Source organism: Apteryx rowi, unplaced genomic scaffold, assembly GCF_003343035.1.
Source record: "Apteryx rowi isolate R43461 unplaced genomic scaffold, aptRow1 scaffold_395, whole genome shotgun sequence".
Lineage (NCBI taxonomy): Eukaryota > Metazoa > Chordata > Aves > Apterygiformes > Apterygidae > Apteryx > Apteryx rowi.
The window spans coordinates 193,584-208,818 of NW_020450474.1; the positions used below are offsets into that span (position 1 = coordinate 193,584).

The window sequence follows — 15,235 nt, forward strand, 5'->3', positions numbered from 1 at the left end:
CTCTCCTGGTTTTGTTTAACCTCTCTTGTTATGTATAACTGCATTCTGAAGTCCCCATGTTTCACGTACTTTGCGTCTTTTCTTATGAGGCAGAAATTTCTGTCCTTTCCAAACTGATTTTCTGGTACTAGAGAAGGAAAAATTACAGACAATGATCAGAACATACAAAGCACAAGGAAACAGATGTTAGGCTAATTAAAACTATTTAGAATTTCTTTCTTTTTTTTATTCACCAATTTTTTTTCTAATAGAACTTTAGTTAAAAGGAAAGACATTCACAGAAGATATTAGGCGTACATACATATTTTCCTTCTTTCATTCTAATTTACATGCTGTTGCTTTTAGAAGGTAAGGCTTCTGTTTCATTTCTCTAGGATGGATAACCAAAAGTGATTAATGAAATTTAGGTTCTGCTTTTCAAAAACTGCGTCCTTACAGAGTCACCATGCTTGCTGGAATGTAAAATAATCCAAGGAAGAAACCATATCAAAAGCTATTGCTTATCAAACAGAGAGAGCTTCACATTTCAGTAGCTACCCTGGAAATCAGATGCATCTGCCATTAAAGGACACACTGTTTTAAATAAAATGTAATTATTTACTAGAGTCTTTTAAACTGAATTCTTATCACTACAATAAACTTATGCATACACACCACTGCTTTGGCAGTCTTAGTAAATTGATAACAAGCATCCTTTCATAAACATCATGCCAGCTAGAGCATGATATTAAAATGCTGCCATACCTTTGAAGCAGTAACTGCTATGCAAGATACAAAGGGTACGGGTATGGTTTAAGACAAGAAAAATACAATGCAGAAATACTCCAGTACCAATTAAAGATACATATTCCTCTTTAACACATCTGAATTTGCTGTCAGTAAATATGGAATAAGCAGTGTCTGAATGATTTTATTAAAAAACAAGACATTGGAATGGTGTTTTTCCCTAAAGGCTGCGTTGATATCAAAATTAGATTTTCAGTATTTTGGGTCTTTGGAGTTCCAAACTCATTACCTGGTGGTCTGTGTGCGTTGTGAATGAGGATCCAAATATTGCTTACATTATTTCACTAACACTGAGACTCCTAATTCTGAGCCCAGCCTAGCTTTCTTCAGAGTTAGTGGCAATTTTGCCATTGGTTCCAGTGGAATCGGGAGTAGGCCTTTTAGAAGCACAGCTGGCACGCTTCAGTTCCCCAGCTAGCACTAGGAGTTACATTTTCCTCTGCACTGAAAATAGGTGAAGCAATTAAAGCAGCTGATATAAGACTGATTATTTTAATATTGTTTGGGGAAAGTACAGAGTTTTATGAAAGCAGGATCCACTCTCCTCTCCATCAGATTTTCCCACTACAGGAATATGGATAATACTTGTCAAACACTATGGATTTTTGTCATAAATAAGAATGGGTGAAGTAAACTAAGAACCTTGTTTTAACCTCCAATAATAGAAACACAGAGGAAGAAGTCCTCAGAGTATATACGATGCTAGCAAAAATATACACGTTACTTCTCTGAGCTTGCTCCTCCTTCATTCCTAAGGCTGTGAGTGGGCAGCACTTGTAATTAGACATAACCATTCTTGAAAATGGAAATACAAAGCAGACAGCCAGAAAGTCACCTACAGTCATCAAATGCCCACACAGAGAACAGCTGCTAGTCTACAATATCATGGCTAAGGTCCAGTTTAAAGAGATACAGAATTGTTAATGTAGCTCTCAGGAAGAATTCTAATGATTAATTCAAAGCAATTGTAGAGTTAGGAAAGTGACTTATCAGGAAAATAATGACCAGTTTGAAGATTATCATCGTTTTAACACAGCATTAATTAACCTCCCATAAAGAGGTCCCTGATGTTCAGTTTAATGGAGAGACACAGATGCTTGCAACTTGATTTAAGAAACTTAAACCCTGTTGTTAAGAAACAAACCCTGAAACATTCAAATTTAAGACACTAATTTACAGCTTCCACACGTGCACTGGTCCAAGGTTATTTTCTAGAGATACTTGCTTGCAAGGTAGTGAGATATTAGCTAGTATTCTTTTAACAAATCAGTGGGTAGATGTCACAGACCTCACTACCATAACCCAGACAACTGTCAGCAGTTTGGCCAAAGACTCAGGTAGGCAGAGACCGAATTGTCTCTCCCTGCTAGCTCCATCCTGAGGCACTTGGCAAATCTGCACAGCAGCTGCCAGGGTTGTATCTCTCATGTGAAGATGCAGAGGATTCTTGTCTCTCAGGTTATGAGTCTGGTCCCCCTCCCAAACATTACATTCAGATTAGAAAGTGAACAACCCAAATCCCAGTCTATGCAAATGATGATATACTCCCTCCTCTTGATAACTCGAAGTTACAGGCAAGGATTTTTTTTTTTTTTTTGAGAGTGGACTGAAATACCATTAAAAATCAAACTAAATACAACATCACATGGAAGAGAGAACTCTTTCAATCACACAAAGACATCTGTGCTTGAGACATGAAACAACTGAAGTATCTTGCCGAATAGTTAGTGATGCAGTCTAGATTCATTCCATGTTTTAATGTTCTCCAAGGGGTGGAGACTCATCTTACATCTATGATTAAACAAGGATAAGGGCTCATCCACTCAATTAAGCACAAGAGAAGGAAAGGCTAACACTGGAAGCCAGGCAAAAGACTGCAGAGCACAAGAGTGGCAAAGGTGGTTTTCATTCCTACCTGAACCCCTTTGCCACATATTTACCTGAGGAAGTCAATACTTTTTTTTAATTGACAGTGTGTTATATGTTAAGTCCAAATTCATAAAAGGAAGAAATCAATGGGTTTGATTTGGTTTGAAATCTATGTTCAGCAAATCCAGAAGAGGACTATATGCTACCATCCTTAAAATCAAACTATTTTGTCTTGTCTCCCTATCTGACAAATTGTGCTTATAAATTTCTTGCCAGGTAAGACTCCAATATTTTCCTCTCCCTCCATGAAATCTTTTTTTGTTTTGTTTCATTTTATAGCATCAACTAGAAAAATGAAAGATACAAAGCAAAGAGACAAAGAAATTAAAGATGGCAGCTCTGCTCAGTGTATCAGATTGCAGATCTGAATTTAAAAAATAAATCTTTCTTGTAAGCAAAAATGGATTAAACCTGTGCATACTAAACCCATCAATATTAAAGATTAAGTAAATCTAAAACTCTCATGAGCATAAATACTTTTAAAGAGAAACTCTTGGTATTGTTGCTCTGCTTCTAGTGCACAGGAAATGCCTTGCAATACATTCATTTCTTTATTTTGTTCTGCTACACAAACTACCCATAAGGACTTAAAATTTCTATCAAACCAGACCACTGGAGAACTGTGTTCTGTGCAGAGGGCAAGCTAAAGCTACTTTATTGCCATCAAAGGATATTAGCTCTTCAGGCTGCCCCCTCACCATTACTACAAACTGCCTGCCTACTTCTCAGCTGGTGTCTGAAACTCCTCTGGTCCAAGTGACCCCGATCCCTGCTGCACTCAGTATTGTCCTTGCTGTTCTTAAAACCGCCTTAAGAGACTAAAAAAGTTCAGGCAAATCTGTGGATTGAAAATTAACTCTAGCACTGTGTGTTTCTCATATTCTCTCTGGGCAGAGTTTTCAAGCTTCTTTAGTTTCACCTTCCTGCCTGAGCGGACACCGTTAACAGCGGTTTTCTTCCCAAAGGGATTGAAACAAAACATTTAAAGAACAAATGGCTATGCCAAAGTTGCAAAAATTATGTAAAGCCTGCTGGTTCAAATGCATTCACTAAAGCTGTACTAATATTTCTGCGACAGCCTATAAAAAAGAAACAGAAGCAAACAAGGTCTGGCTCTAATTCCCTACTACAATGCTTATGCCTAGGTACAGGATGTGGCAACATGTCACGGGTGGAGCTGAGTTTAACCCGGCCTCAGCTCACCAGTGGCACAGCCAAAGACAAAGATACAGACTACGTCTACAGACTCACTCAGCATCGTCATCCTTCAGAGTCCAACAAAGTAACAGAAAACTAAAGCGTCCTGTGCTTTATGATACTCCTCCTCTCTGGTGGTAGTAGTAGTAGTAGTAACAGTATTTTTACATTGCTGATAAGTAGGGTACACAATCAACAAAGTGCCTGGGTCAAAAGGCTGGTCTCCGACAGGGTGGGCACCCACCGAATGGCATTTTGAGCAAACTGGCAAATAGGATTTGCATTAAGCACCAACCCACTTCTCCCTGTCCCACCCCCACCCTCAACCCCCCAGTTCAAACCACACCAAAACGAAACTTTATACGATAAAGGTTGGGGATTATGGCAACCTGTCTGGAAGTGACTGGCCATGGAGGGAAAAAAAACGCCGAGAACAGCGTTCTGTCACTTGTTCTCGAGACAGAACTATCCACATTTTCAAACAGCTTTTAAAAAATGTAAAAAAAAACGGCCCCGTTTATCGTCACAGGCATTCAGAACCCCTCTAAACGCACACAGAAAAAGACAGGTATTACTGGAAACTTTAACCAATGCTGAAGCTGTAAAGCCGCTCTTTGTTGTAGTTGTTTGGATACAGAAGGGCCAATTTGCTGTAAATAAATATTAAAAAGTATTTCTCTTAAATGCTTGCGATATTCTTTTTTGTTTTTTCTCCAGTCTCAATGTTTTTGTTTTTTTTTGTCACTCGCTCCTCCAGTTGTGCTGATCTTTTTACCGTATATGTGCTCAAGAGTCCGAAGCAGTTTTCTCTCCTCACTGAAAGAGTCCCCTCCCGTCCCCCCATCCTGGCTGGTGCCCCCCCGCGCCCCGGCCGCTTGGGCTCAGATGAGCCATTCCTTTTTGCTCTCATCGATGGTCTCCGTGAAGTTGGGGTCATTGTTCATGATGGCCGCGTCCGCGCTCTCGGCCGACTCTGCCCCTTTGGCCTCGTTGGTGTGGTAGGTGCCCTTGTGGCGAAACATGTAGCGGATGAGGAACACCAGGGTGCAGAGGATGGTGAAGATCACCACAGCGATGACGCCTAAGCAGAGGAGAGGAGAAAAGACGGAAGTAGGGGAGAGAAACGCCACATGCGTTGGGGATGGAGACACTTCCGTACACTTCCCAACCGGATGACCGTACACGTCTATCATAGCCCCTCAACAGTGCCTATAAAATTCGTTTTGTATATTCACCATTGCCTCACTCCACTTGCTAGGCACTGGTTCCACATAATTACAAGTGCAATGGCTTTATCCTCAGATCTGTCCTCAGCTGCGCCCCCTGCAATAGTCTGTTAGGAGTTCAGCCCTCTTACATAGGAGCATCATACATTTTGCCCTCTTAGGCATAGGTATGTATGTGCTAAAAAAGCACTTTTCCTTTTTTGGCCCTTCTCTTCAAATGCCTATCTGTCAGGTGAAGAGGTTATCAAGTTCTCAGGCCAAAAAATCTTGAGATCAGCCAGAAATATTTTATACCACTTTTATTAACTGATGCTTTGGACAACCAGGTTGTTTAGGTATGGTCTGAATTTTCCAAGGAATGTAATACTATCCTTGTAGTACTGTAGGGTGTCAAAGTATTAGGGGAAAAGTGTAAGTAGTAATAAAAATAAAATAAAAAGGAAAAATAAGACAACAAATTGAAACTAAAGCTACTAACCTAAATCTGGGTATGGAAACATAAACCTTTGAGGGGGCCAAGGGAAAGAAACAGGAAATTTAGTTAGACTGCACATACTACTATATTCAGTGTTGCTTCACACAACAACAAAAAAAACAACACCAGCATGTCATTTTATCTGCATCTAGAACTGACTGAAAAATATTAGGCTGATCTTTGAAAAACAATTTCTACATCCTTTCAGAATATAATGCAGTGATAAAGTTCTGTCATGAGAGTTATGCTACAACTCTTCTATACTACGGGACAGGGCAGACAACTGCATGCATGCACAAGTTTTATCAAGATCTTTATTTCTGAAGATGGCCAGGTGGTCTTCATTTAAATGCTAATTCAAGGCCAGTTCTGGAATTACTTAACCTCACCTGGAAACCTATTTCATTGAATGGGATTACCAGCCACATAAATTATAGCAGAACTTGGCTGCTAAAAAACAAGGTAGGATCATGAGTGATTTTTGTCAAGAGTGCAACAAATAGCATTTGAAATAGAGTCATGTTGAAATGTTATAACTGGGAAAATGTCCTGCCTCTTCATACGAATTAATTCTATAACCTAAGTAACTATACCAATATAGCTCTCTGCATGGATGTTTCATATGTGGATTATGAATACTAATACTTAGATCCGTTTAAAACTGCATCTGAGGGGACAAACTAAATGAGAACAAACCATTTTACCAGAACAATGTGCCTGAATACATAAACTTCTATTTAACTTGTTCTGGTGCAGTTTTCCCACATAGACAGGTCTTAGCAAATAGCTTGAATATGTTACCAACTACAATTCAACCTTCACAATCATACTGCAAAGTATCTTACAAAAAAAAGACATTTTTCCTACCTCCAATAATGGCTGAGTTTCTGTTAACTCCATCTCCTATAGCTTGACCGTTGTATGGGAAATCAGCACTGGCTGTAAACAGGAAATTAAAGATTCATGTTGTAACAGCAGTGAAACTTCACACAGTACATCCAACATCCTCAGATACAATTTAAAGAAAATTGTGATATGTATAAGAAGAAAAAGAAACAAAAAATCTTTGCCCAATATCTAATCCCTCAGAACTTGCTTCCTCCTCTCATTATCAAAAATACAAATAAAACAAAGGACATACCAGCAGTAAACACTGCTGTTAATACAGAATGGCATTTGGTTACTCTACTAACATAACTTCAGTAAGATTCTTTAGCACAAAACCAAACAAAACTCTTTCCTTCAGCAGTGCGTGATCACAAAATACCATTACAGAGATTTTTGCCTTTGTCATGGCTATCCATGAGGGAATTCAGAGATTTCCAAGATTTTGTGACAGCCATTGGGTACAACTGCAAGCTGTTTGAAAGAAAAGCTGCCGTCTCTTTTGTTGTTGCAAGCCTAAAATAAGAGAGGGGCAGCATTTTCTGCCTGTCAGAGCCTTGGAGCAGAGTTGCCAAAGGGAGTATGTGCTGGCACCTTAGCTCTCTAGTAGAAAGCCCAATGTGACAGCTTAACTGCTGCTGGAGGTGCTTTTGAGCTAAGATGCCAGACTGTGAATTGGAGCAGCTGAGGCATGGCAGGCAGGAGAGATATCGGGAGAAGATAGCCTCCAGCAGACAGGTGAGGAGATTAAAGAAAGTTCCCTGGGAAGATTTCCCGGCACTCATCTGTCAGAGACCTGAAAAGCAGAGAACCCTTGTGGCAGAGCTGGATGAAGGAATCAGAGCAGGGCTACAGTAGCATCTGGATGGAGGTTTTGGTTTTAACCTCCAGAAACATCACAGAAGATTTTCAAAGGACATCTCATCTATTAAACCTCTCGCCAACATTTTCTTTGTAGTGAGCCGTAGCAATGAGACACTGCATTAAGCAAACCCAAGGAGCTATGCAAGTGTTTCTAATCATTCTCTGTCATAGTAACATGGCATTGATTTTGAAATAGAAAAAGTGTTGTTAAAAGCATTTAATTGGAGATCATTAAAATAATCAAGGATATGAATTACTTCTTAGGTCAGTATTTAAGACCCAGATCTATTTTCCTTTTTGGTGGATCAGGTGACATTTGCCTTGACAGGCCATTAATACATTCATCACTACACCCCAAAACTATCTAAGGAATTCAACTGGCTTTCTGTTAGAACATAGGAAAACCCTTAATAAAGTTCCTTTTGTATCCTGAAGCAGCTGTACAGAAGAATGAATGGCTTCAGCTTGCCACGTGGCCCAAAAGGAGTTTTGGGGTAGAGTAGCCTCCTATGCGCATACTCTGGAGAGAGTCAAACCAGCTGTGTTGAGCTGTTGGCTGGTAGAGCCTGTGCAAAGAAACAAAGAGAGCATTTCTCAGGACTCAGTGAAGGGGGCCTGGCCTGTGTTTTTTGCCAGTCGCACTTGTCCCTTTGACATTTGTTAGTACTCTGGCTTCTGAAAACAGCATTTCTGCACCTTGCTAAAACAAACCAGTCTTAAAAAATGTAGAAGATAAATAAATACCTGATTCCATATCAGTGYTTTTTTCTCCCAAAGAACCTTACTGTGCAGGACCATGAATGTTTCCTACAGAGAGATTTTGGCATAGGGTCCATAATACTATCCTTACAGCATTGAAAGGGAAGGGCAGGCAGAAGGAAAATAAACCCTAAGTTTAAACTTAGCACCCCCCTGCTCCTCAAGCAAAATTGTAAAGGCAAATTACTCCTTTTGGAAAACCCTCAGGCTTGCCCAATTGTAAGGAAATTGCTCTCTCCCATTGCAGCCCCAAAGGAGGCCCCTTGCCATAGGAGCAGCACCACATGCAGTACCAAATCCTACCCCTTCCTTGCATGGTTTGGAGTTGCTCCCATGTCTCTGCATAGAAAATCTTAGAATCAACAACAATTACAGTTCCCCCTTCCCTTATGACTGTGTAGGGAACACCACCTTCTTTTTTAAAGGTTGTTTTGAGGGCAATGGCATGAGCGGAGTGTGAAGAAAGAGGAAGGCTGCTGTTGATGGCAGCATGGTCTCTCCTGGGCTGCCACATCGTGACAGCTACGCTGCAGGAGGAAATCCTGACAGATCGAGGACCAGGGCTTACGATGTTCAGTGGCCACTGAAGTACACCACAAGACAGTGAAGGCACGTGAAACTACACCCTTGGTCTCGTCTGAGAACCGCTGCTAAAAGAAACATCCTTCATATCTCTGTCCGTGGGTGCTTTCCTTTGGACCTAGTGATTCTACAGGCTCGGGAAGAGAGGTCCACTGGATCAGCTCAGTCTGAAACTCACCTCCAAGTCTGACAAGGAAGAAATAGGAATATGTGTCTGGGGACAGTGGACAAAGCCACTGCACATCAGATCAGATTGTGCATATGCAACTGCTGAAATACCAGGAGCACTGTCATGGAAAAGGGAAGCAGATGCATGTACATCTTTTGTTAAAGCACCTGCAGCAGTATTGGCAGATATTACCACTGTAATTCATGAATTCCTGTTTTGTTGCTCTTGTGTCAGCAGGAGGCCTGGGTATGCCACTGTACTGAATATATTACTATACATAGGTAGAGGAGGAAGAAAAGAATTCATTACTATCTCCCTGGGTGAAAGCTTCCTTGAAATTCTTCAGGACAGCAGTAGCTTAAATGATCAGAAATAGCTAGAGAATAAGGGTTGAGGAACTGTAAAAGAGTAATGCTTTCAGCAGCAATTAGGCAGAAGAGAGTCTGTCAAGCTGCATCTTTGACCCACCCAAGGGAGCTTAACCAGAGAGTACTGTCACCAGCAGGTACCAAAATGCAGGTATTTTGGATATCAGTTATGCATTCAGACACATGGACTTCTCTGACCTTACTACAGTTCATTCCTCTGCAATATTAAATAACTTTGTCAAGACAACTAACAAGATTCTTCCTTTGCTGTTGAAATTAAGTAATTAAATGAGGAAAGAACATGTTAGGACAAGCTCACATGTTAGGACAAGCTCACAAAGGGGCAACAGTAATACTGTGCTCTGGTAAAAGCACAGAAAAATCTAGAGTGCCAGTCACAGGCTTTAAAGACTAACCCCTAAGATATTTCAAAGTGACTGGTCAGATAAAATGAATATTGTTACTACTGACTCTCACCTTTCATGGGAAACTGAATCACAGTGAGTGGTATAATAACTAGCTCGCATGGCTATGATATGCAGTTGAAGTACTTGATGACTTGCTAATGGGCAAGTGTGTGCCTTCATTTTTCTATCACAGCTAGGGACACCTCTTTCCTGTTCAAATCCTTCCATTATCACTGTGACATTAATTTTAACTCCATGTCTCAGCAAGACCTTTCTCACTGCCTCATACTTGTACCTCAATAACATCAAATGATGACTTGCCTGGAGCAAATAGGTGTTATGGAGCTGCAGTTATTTTATGCAGCTACCCTGCAAAGCCAAAGTAAATTTCTTGCTCACGGAGACAAGAAGTGAGTTGTGGATGTAATGTAAGGTGGGTGTGGGAAGGATATTGTAGAAGTTTTGGTCTAAATGCAGTGCTACCTAATTGTTAGCTGAGGCCACAAATAGGACTACTTAGTTTTCCTTTATAACCTGGTCTATACAGGTTGCTTCAGAACAACTGATTCCCAGATGGTTTGGGGACTGTACTGGAAAGGTTTCCTTATCTCGGGAGCTCTTTCTGAATCTCCCCCAACTTTCTCTGAGTAGCCATGGTCTCATTTGTGTGAATAGAAACATGGAGAACAGAGCAAATAGCTTTTTAATTCATCTTGGAAAATAGTTACATATTGGCTCAAGAGATGCACCACTAGTTCCCTGAAATCCTCTGCTTATGCAGCTGCGACACAGAGCTTGCAGCCCACAGTCTGTAGTCAGAACACACCACAGAGATTTTTCTAAAACCTACAGCTATTGCAAGGATGTCATGAACTGTTTTAGGAAACTAAGTTCATCTGTGGCTTACTAATACCCTATCAGCTGGTTCCCTTCCAGAATTCAAACTGGGTGATGCTGTTTTTTTATACCCTTTCTTCCCACAGCAGGCCACTAGACTTGCTTCAAATATGATCATCCTGAAGTTAACCTACATGAAAGGACACAGCATACTTTGCTGTCTCTTTCCTTCATGGACTGCTGTTGATGAGGTGATAGTTTCAATAACTGCCACAGAGTAAATCTACAGAGAGTCTAAACTGAAGTTTTGCGCTTTTTGACTTTCTGTTATTAGTCTGAGGGTAAATAGGATTAAAGGGACTTCGTAACACCTATAAGGGTGATTAAGGATCGACTGCAGGCAAAATCTGCATATTGGCCATCATTTTAATGATATTTGAAATTTCAGACCACTACAAAAGTGTGGTAGGAGATCTAATATCATCCTGCATATTGAACTTGGTCACTGCCACAGCCACCTGCAATACAGCAGGACTCACTGAATGGAAAGGGGAGATGGGACTGGACAAACAGATCATGAGTAGGATTGGATATTCAAGGTAACAGATGTGGCTGAGTAGGATTAGACATTCAAGGTGCCAGATGTGTTTGATTTAGCTGAGTGAATAATAATTTTGGTTCATTAGGGTAGATATGATTTTGCAGCTACCATTTTCAGAGGGAGAATTTTTACTATAGATCCCACATAAAAGCCTTTCATAAATTCACAAAATGCTTCTGTTAAAGTAGAAATGTGGTCCAAAAAGTTGGTGTGGGGAGATAAATCAGCAAAACACTATTCAGTAAAGGCCCTTTGCAGGGGAGGACAAATTGGGAACTTTCCAGCTAGCGAGTAGTACTGAGAGCCTGACTATGAACCAACAACAAAGCTGAAGAGGCAAATCCCATTTTGAAACACACTACCAGGAGTGCTGCGTATAAGCCACTGGATGCAGGTTTTTTCACTGAACTTTTTTTTTTTTACTGAGTGATGAAGTCTTAGTTGAAACACTCCATGCAACTATAGGCAGCTGACTAAAAAGTAGGATACAGTTCAGATTTGCTCCAAAAAAAAAAAAAAAAAAAAGAGCAGGCACAATTACAGGCCTGAAACAAACAAAGGAAGAAACCTATGAAATACTAGAACTAACACATATTGTGCTACCATGACATTTCATCTTTACAGATGTGCAACATTTTGAGAGAGAAAATAGGTATTCTTCTCTTAGACTTCAATAGTACATATTAAATTAGCAGAATTTTCACTCTGAACAAATTAAAAGGCAAAATAGCTTTTCAGGATAGAAGTGACAGAGGTCTCTTTCAGCAAAATCATTTTTAGAAATTAACAGCCAGAAATTCTTCCATTTTAGTGCAAGTCATAGAATCTTTTGCATGAAAACATAGCATTTGGACTTTTTTCTTTTCCTATTACATTCCTGACTTCTTGCATCCAGAGCACATACTGAAAAGTTGTTTGCTGAGTGTTGCCCTATGAGCTGTCACTAAGACAAGTTATATTGCTGCACACTGCTAAGTCTGTTCCACCTTGCAGCAGGTGTATACATCATCTTGTGTTGGCTGTGTAGTTTACAAATATATAACTGTGCAAGCAAGCAGTATTTTAAACACACATACATATATAAAGATACGTTGAGCACTCGTGAGATAATTCAACATTTACTTAATTTTGAATGCCCTAATTAGAAGCCTTCAGCACACCGTTTTTAGACTTCTTCAGACAACTTTAAGAACAGAAATCTGTTTCTTTCCACAAATTATATAGAAAAATAGCTTCCTAAATTAGGCACCACATGAATATTAAGTTATTAAGCCCAATTATGATTTCACATAAATTGGAACTAGAGAATCAACCAGACCAACTAGATGTGGTGATCACAACGTATATAAAACCCCCAGCTATCAAGACATTTATTAAAAGTAGAACAGCAAGAGAATAAAATAGAAACAAGTACGTTAGGTATCATTCATTCTTCCTAATTCTCTTTTGAAGCCATACATCCAAGAGGAAAAACTTGGTGATTCACCAAAATGGAGCCTATAAAGATAGCAAACATTCACAGATACCTTAGGATTTTGAGAAAGCCCTTGAAACTAATCAGTACGTTAATATATTTCTCCATGGACCATAACACAGAGGAAAACAAAGGCACGCGCTCTGGCTGCATTTTGTCAGATTATATCAACTCTGCCTATCGTATGAGACTATAGTACTATGGCTGCAAGTTACAGACTGCTCCTTATTACATATTGTAAGTACAGAAACTTCTTCATTAATTGCTTGACTCTTGATAATAGAAAAAAACGGGTAGTCACTGTCACATTCCCCATCCTTAAGAGAACAGATTAGAAAAGAAACTCAAAACACACAGATGACTAAGCAGGAGTAAACAACTCCATTACACACTGGTCTGCACCAAAGGTGACCACTGCAACCTGTAGACCCCAGGTGCTTTCTCTAGCTCACCCCCCTGCCTGTGCCCTCCCTCTCCCACCCCAGCTCTCGGCCCACGCACAGCTCTGGCTCCCAACTCGGCCCCAGCACCCTCTCAGCAGGGCAGCACAAGATGGTACATGGCCTTGCTGTGGCCACACATGTCCTTGCTGTGTCAAAGGCCCTTCTCAAAACACCCATCCCCTGCTGCCTGGGCTCTCCCTTTTAGAGGACCCTAACCCACCCTGCCTGCCCRAGCTCCCCCCGGCCATATGGCCTGGTCTCCACGGTGCAGCTCAAGCCACAGCTCTGGTGGCCTCRCTTTCCCTCAAAGGAAACCAAATCAGTATCTTTCTCGTGGCTGGGACTGTGTCTTTTACCAAGCTCGAACGCTAGCCATAACCCTCACTCTGGCCTTGTGCCTGCAGCAGTGGCCCTCTTTAAAAACTCAAAGGAAGGGGCAATTGGGAAGAGGTGAGAAGTGGCCCATGCTTGACTCTGTGCAGAGCAGTGCACATATTTTTCCTCTCCATTTTGAAATGAAATTCTTCTTTTGTGAACCTAAGTTTCTAAGACAAGGAAATTATAACAATTCAGAAAGAGAAGAAAAAAATCTGAACTAGTATTAAAAATGCCATTGACTTTCTACACTGCCAGGGCAAAATTTGTATTGAAAGTTCTTATCATTTTTTTAAAATAATACATCTACGAATGTTCCTAATTCTCCAAGCTGAAAATGAGAATGGAGGAAACCTGCCCATGCTTTTTGAGGGATTTAAGAGCAGATTCTGATGAAGGAATGTACTTAGACAGAGTTTACTTAAAGTTCCTCTGACATCAGCTTAGGTAGGATGGAGATAGGATTGAGAATTTAGCTGGAATTATTTTTATTATTAAACATTTCCAAGTTTAAAAAAAAGTCACATGTACCCAGCCAAAAATATTTAAAAGATATTATTAACCATATTGTTTGTAAAAGTTCACTGCTGTACTATCAGGCTATACAGGGATGAGTCATTAGTCCCTGAATTTTTAGTGCTGCCTCAATTGTAGTTATAGAGGGTTACAAGTTTGTCCCTAGTATGAACCATACTTCTACCCTTATGGAAAGTGAAGACTTCACATTCACAGTTTCTTAATAATTTACTGTGGGGGGGGGGGGTTGTGTGTGTGAATTACAGGACATTGAAAAGAAGTATATCCATGTAGTTGTTCCGAAACCATCAAAATAGAAATGCAGCTTTTCACTTTAAGAATGACATCATCTACTCTGTCTCCAATAATACAACATATTTGGGATGTGAAATTCACATCATTGGGTCAAAAATCCACTAATTTCTTCAATCTTTTGCAACCTTCTCAAGGCAGGGTGGGCGGAACAAAACCAGAAAAATCTTCATAAACCACAAAAAAGTCCTCCAACACATTAGTGTTACTTGGACCAGTTAAACTAAGTTATGTCAGATATGTTCCATTAAATCAAAAACACTTTGAATGGTTGTATTTTTGTCTAAGTATTTTTCATTGAACCTCAGATGTTTTTACTGCCAATTACACTGGTCAGTTCTGATGAGAGAGAGGAGACACACAGAGAGATTATGGAAAACATGAACTTTTCTACTCAAAACTTGTGTTTTTACATATTCTTTTTTTGTGAAATCTTTCCAACTGTGTCTTTTTTCCTAATGTGAAATGAGTATAAATTAATAAACCCTCTGAAATGACAGCTTAATTGAACTATTGTCCTCTGAACAGGCCTTCTGTATGCAAACATCTGGGATACTGTGGGAAACTAATCAGGGAGTACAGAAGAAACAGCAGTTGGATATTTCTGTTTAAAAAAACATGAACTATGGGATGAGCAATGAAAATGCAAACAATGAACAATGACAATGCCCAGTGAAAATTCAGTGAACATTCTATGTTCAATGAACAAGGACAATGCACATTTTCACCACTAGACTCTGGAGACAACAACCTATGGAGACAAGATAATTGTTTCTGAATAGGTAGCTCTGTTAGCCCTTTGATTTCCTACTGCAGGTGGACTTTTCTATACATACTCTTAAATGGAGGAGAAGATGGAGTTTTATGAACTTTATGGCTTGCTCTGAGAGGGGAGTACAATTTTCTTTCTTTTGGCCTTAAAACATAATCTTCCCAGGAAAGGGACAGCAAAACCTGTACTTTATTAGGAGACTCATCCTTGCAGCTTAAGCTCCCCAAAAATCTATTCTGGGTGAAATATGAAACAGGG

At 40.0% G+C, this 15,235-nt stretch overlaps 1 protein-coding gene across 1 annotated transcript in view; it reads right to left on the minus strand.

Moving 5' to 3' along the window:
- Nucleotides 1-4,793: 4,793 nt before the first annotated feature.
- The window catches only part of CNTNAP2 (contactin associated protein like 2), a gene marked incomplete at its 5' end in the record, with an annotated part of 659,794 nt that continues 649,352 nt past the window's right edge, over nt 4,794-15,235 (minus strand). The window contains 2 exons of the mRNA XM_026074688.1: nt 4,794-4,993; nt 6,481-6,552. Of these exons, the coding sequence (XP_025930473.1) occupies nt 4,794-4,993; nt 6,481-6,552 (272 nt within the window). The remainder of the gene's footprint in view (nt 4,994-6,480; nt 6,553-15,235) is intronic.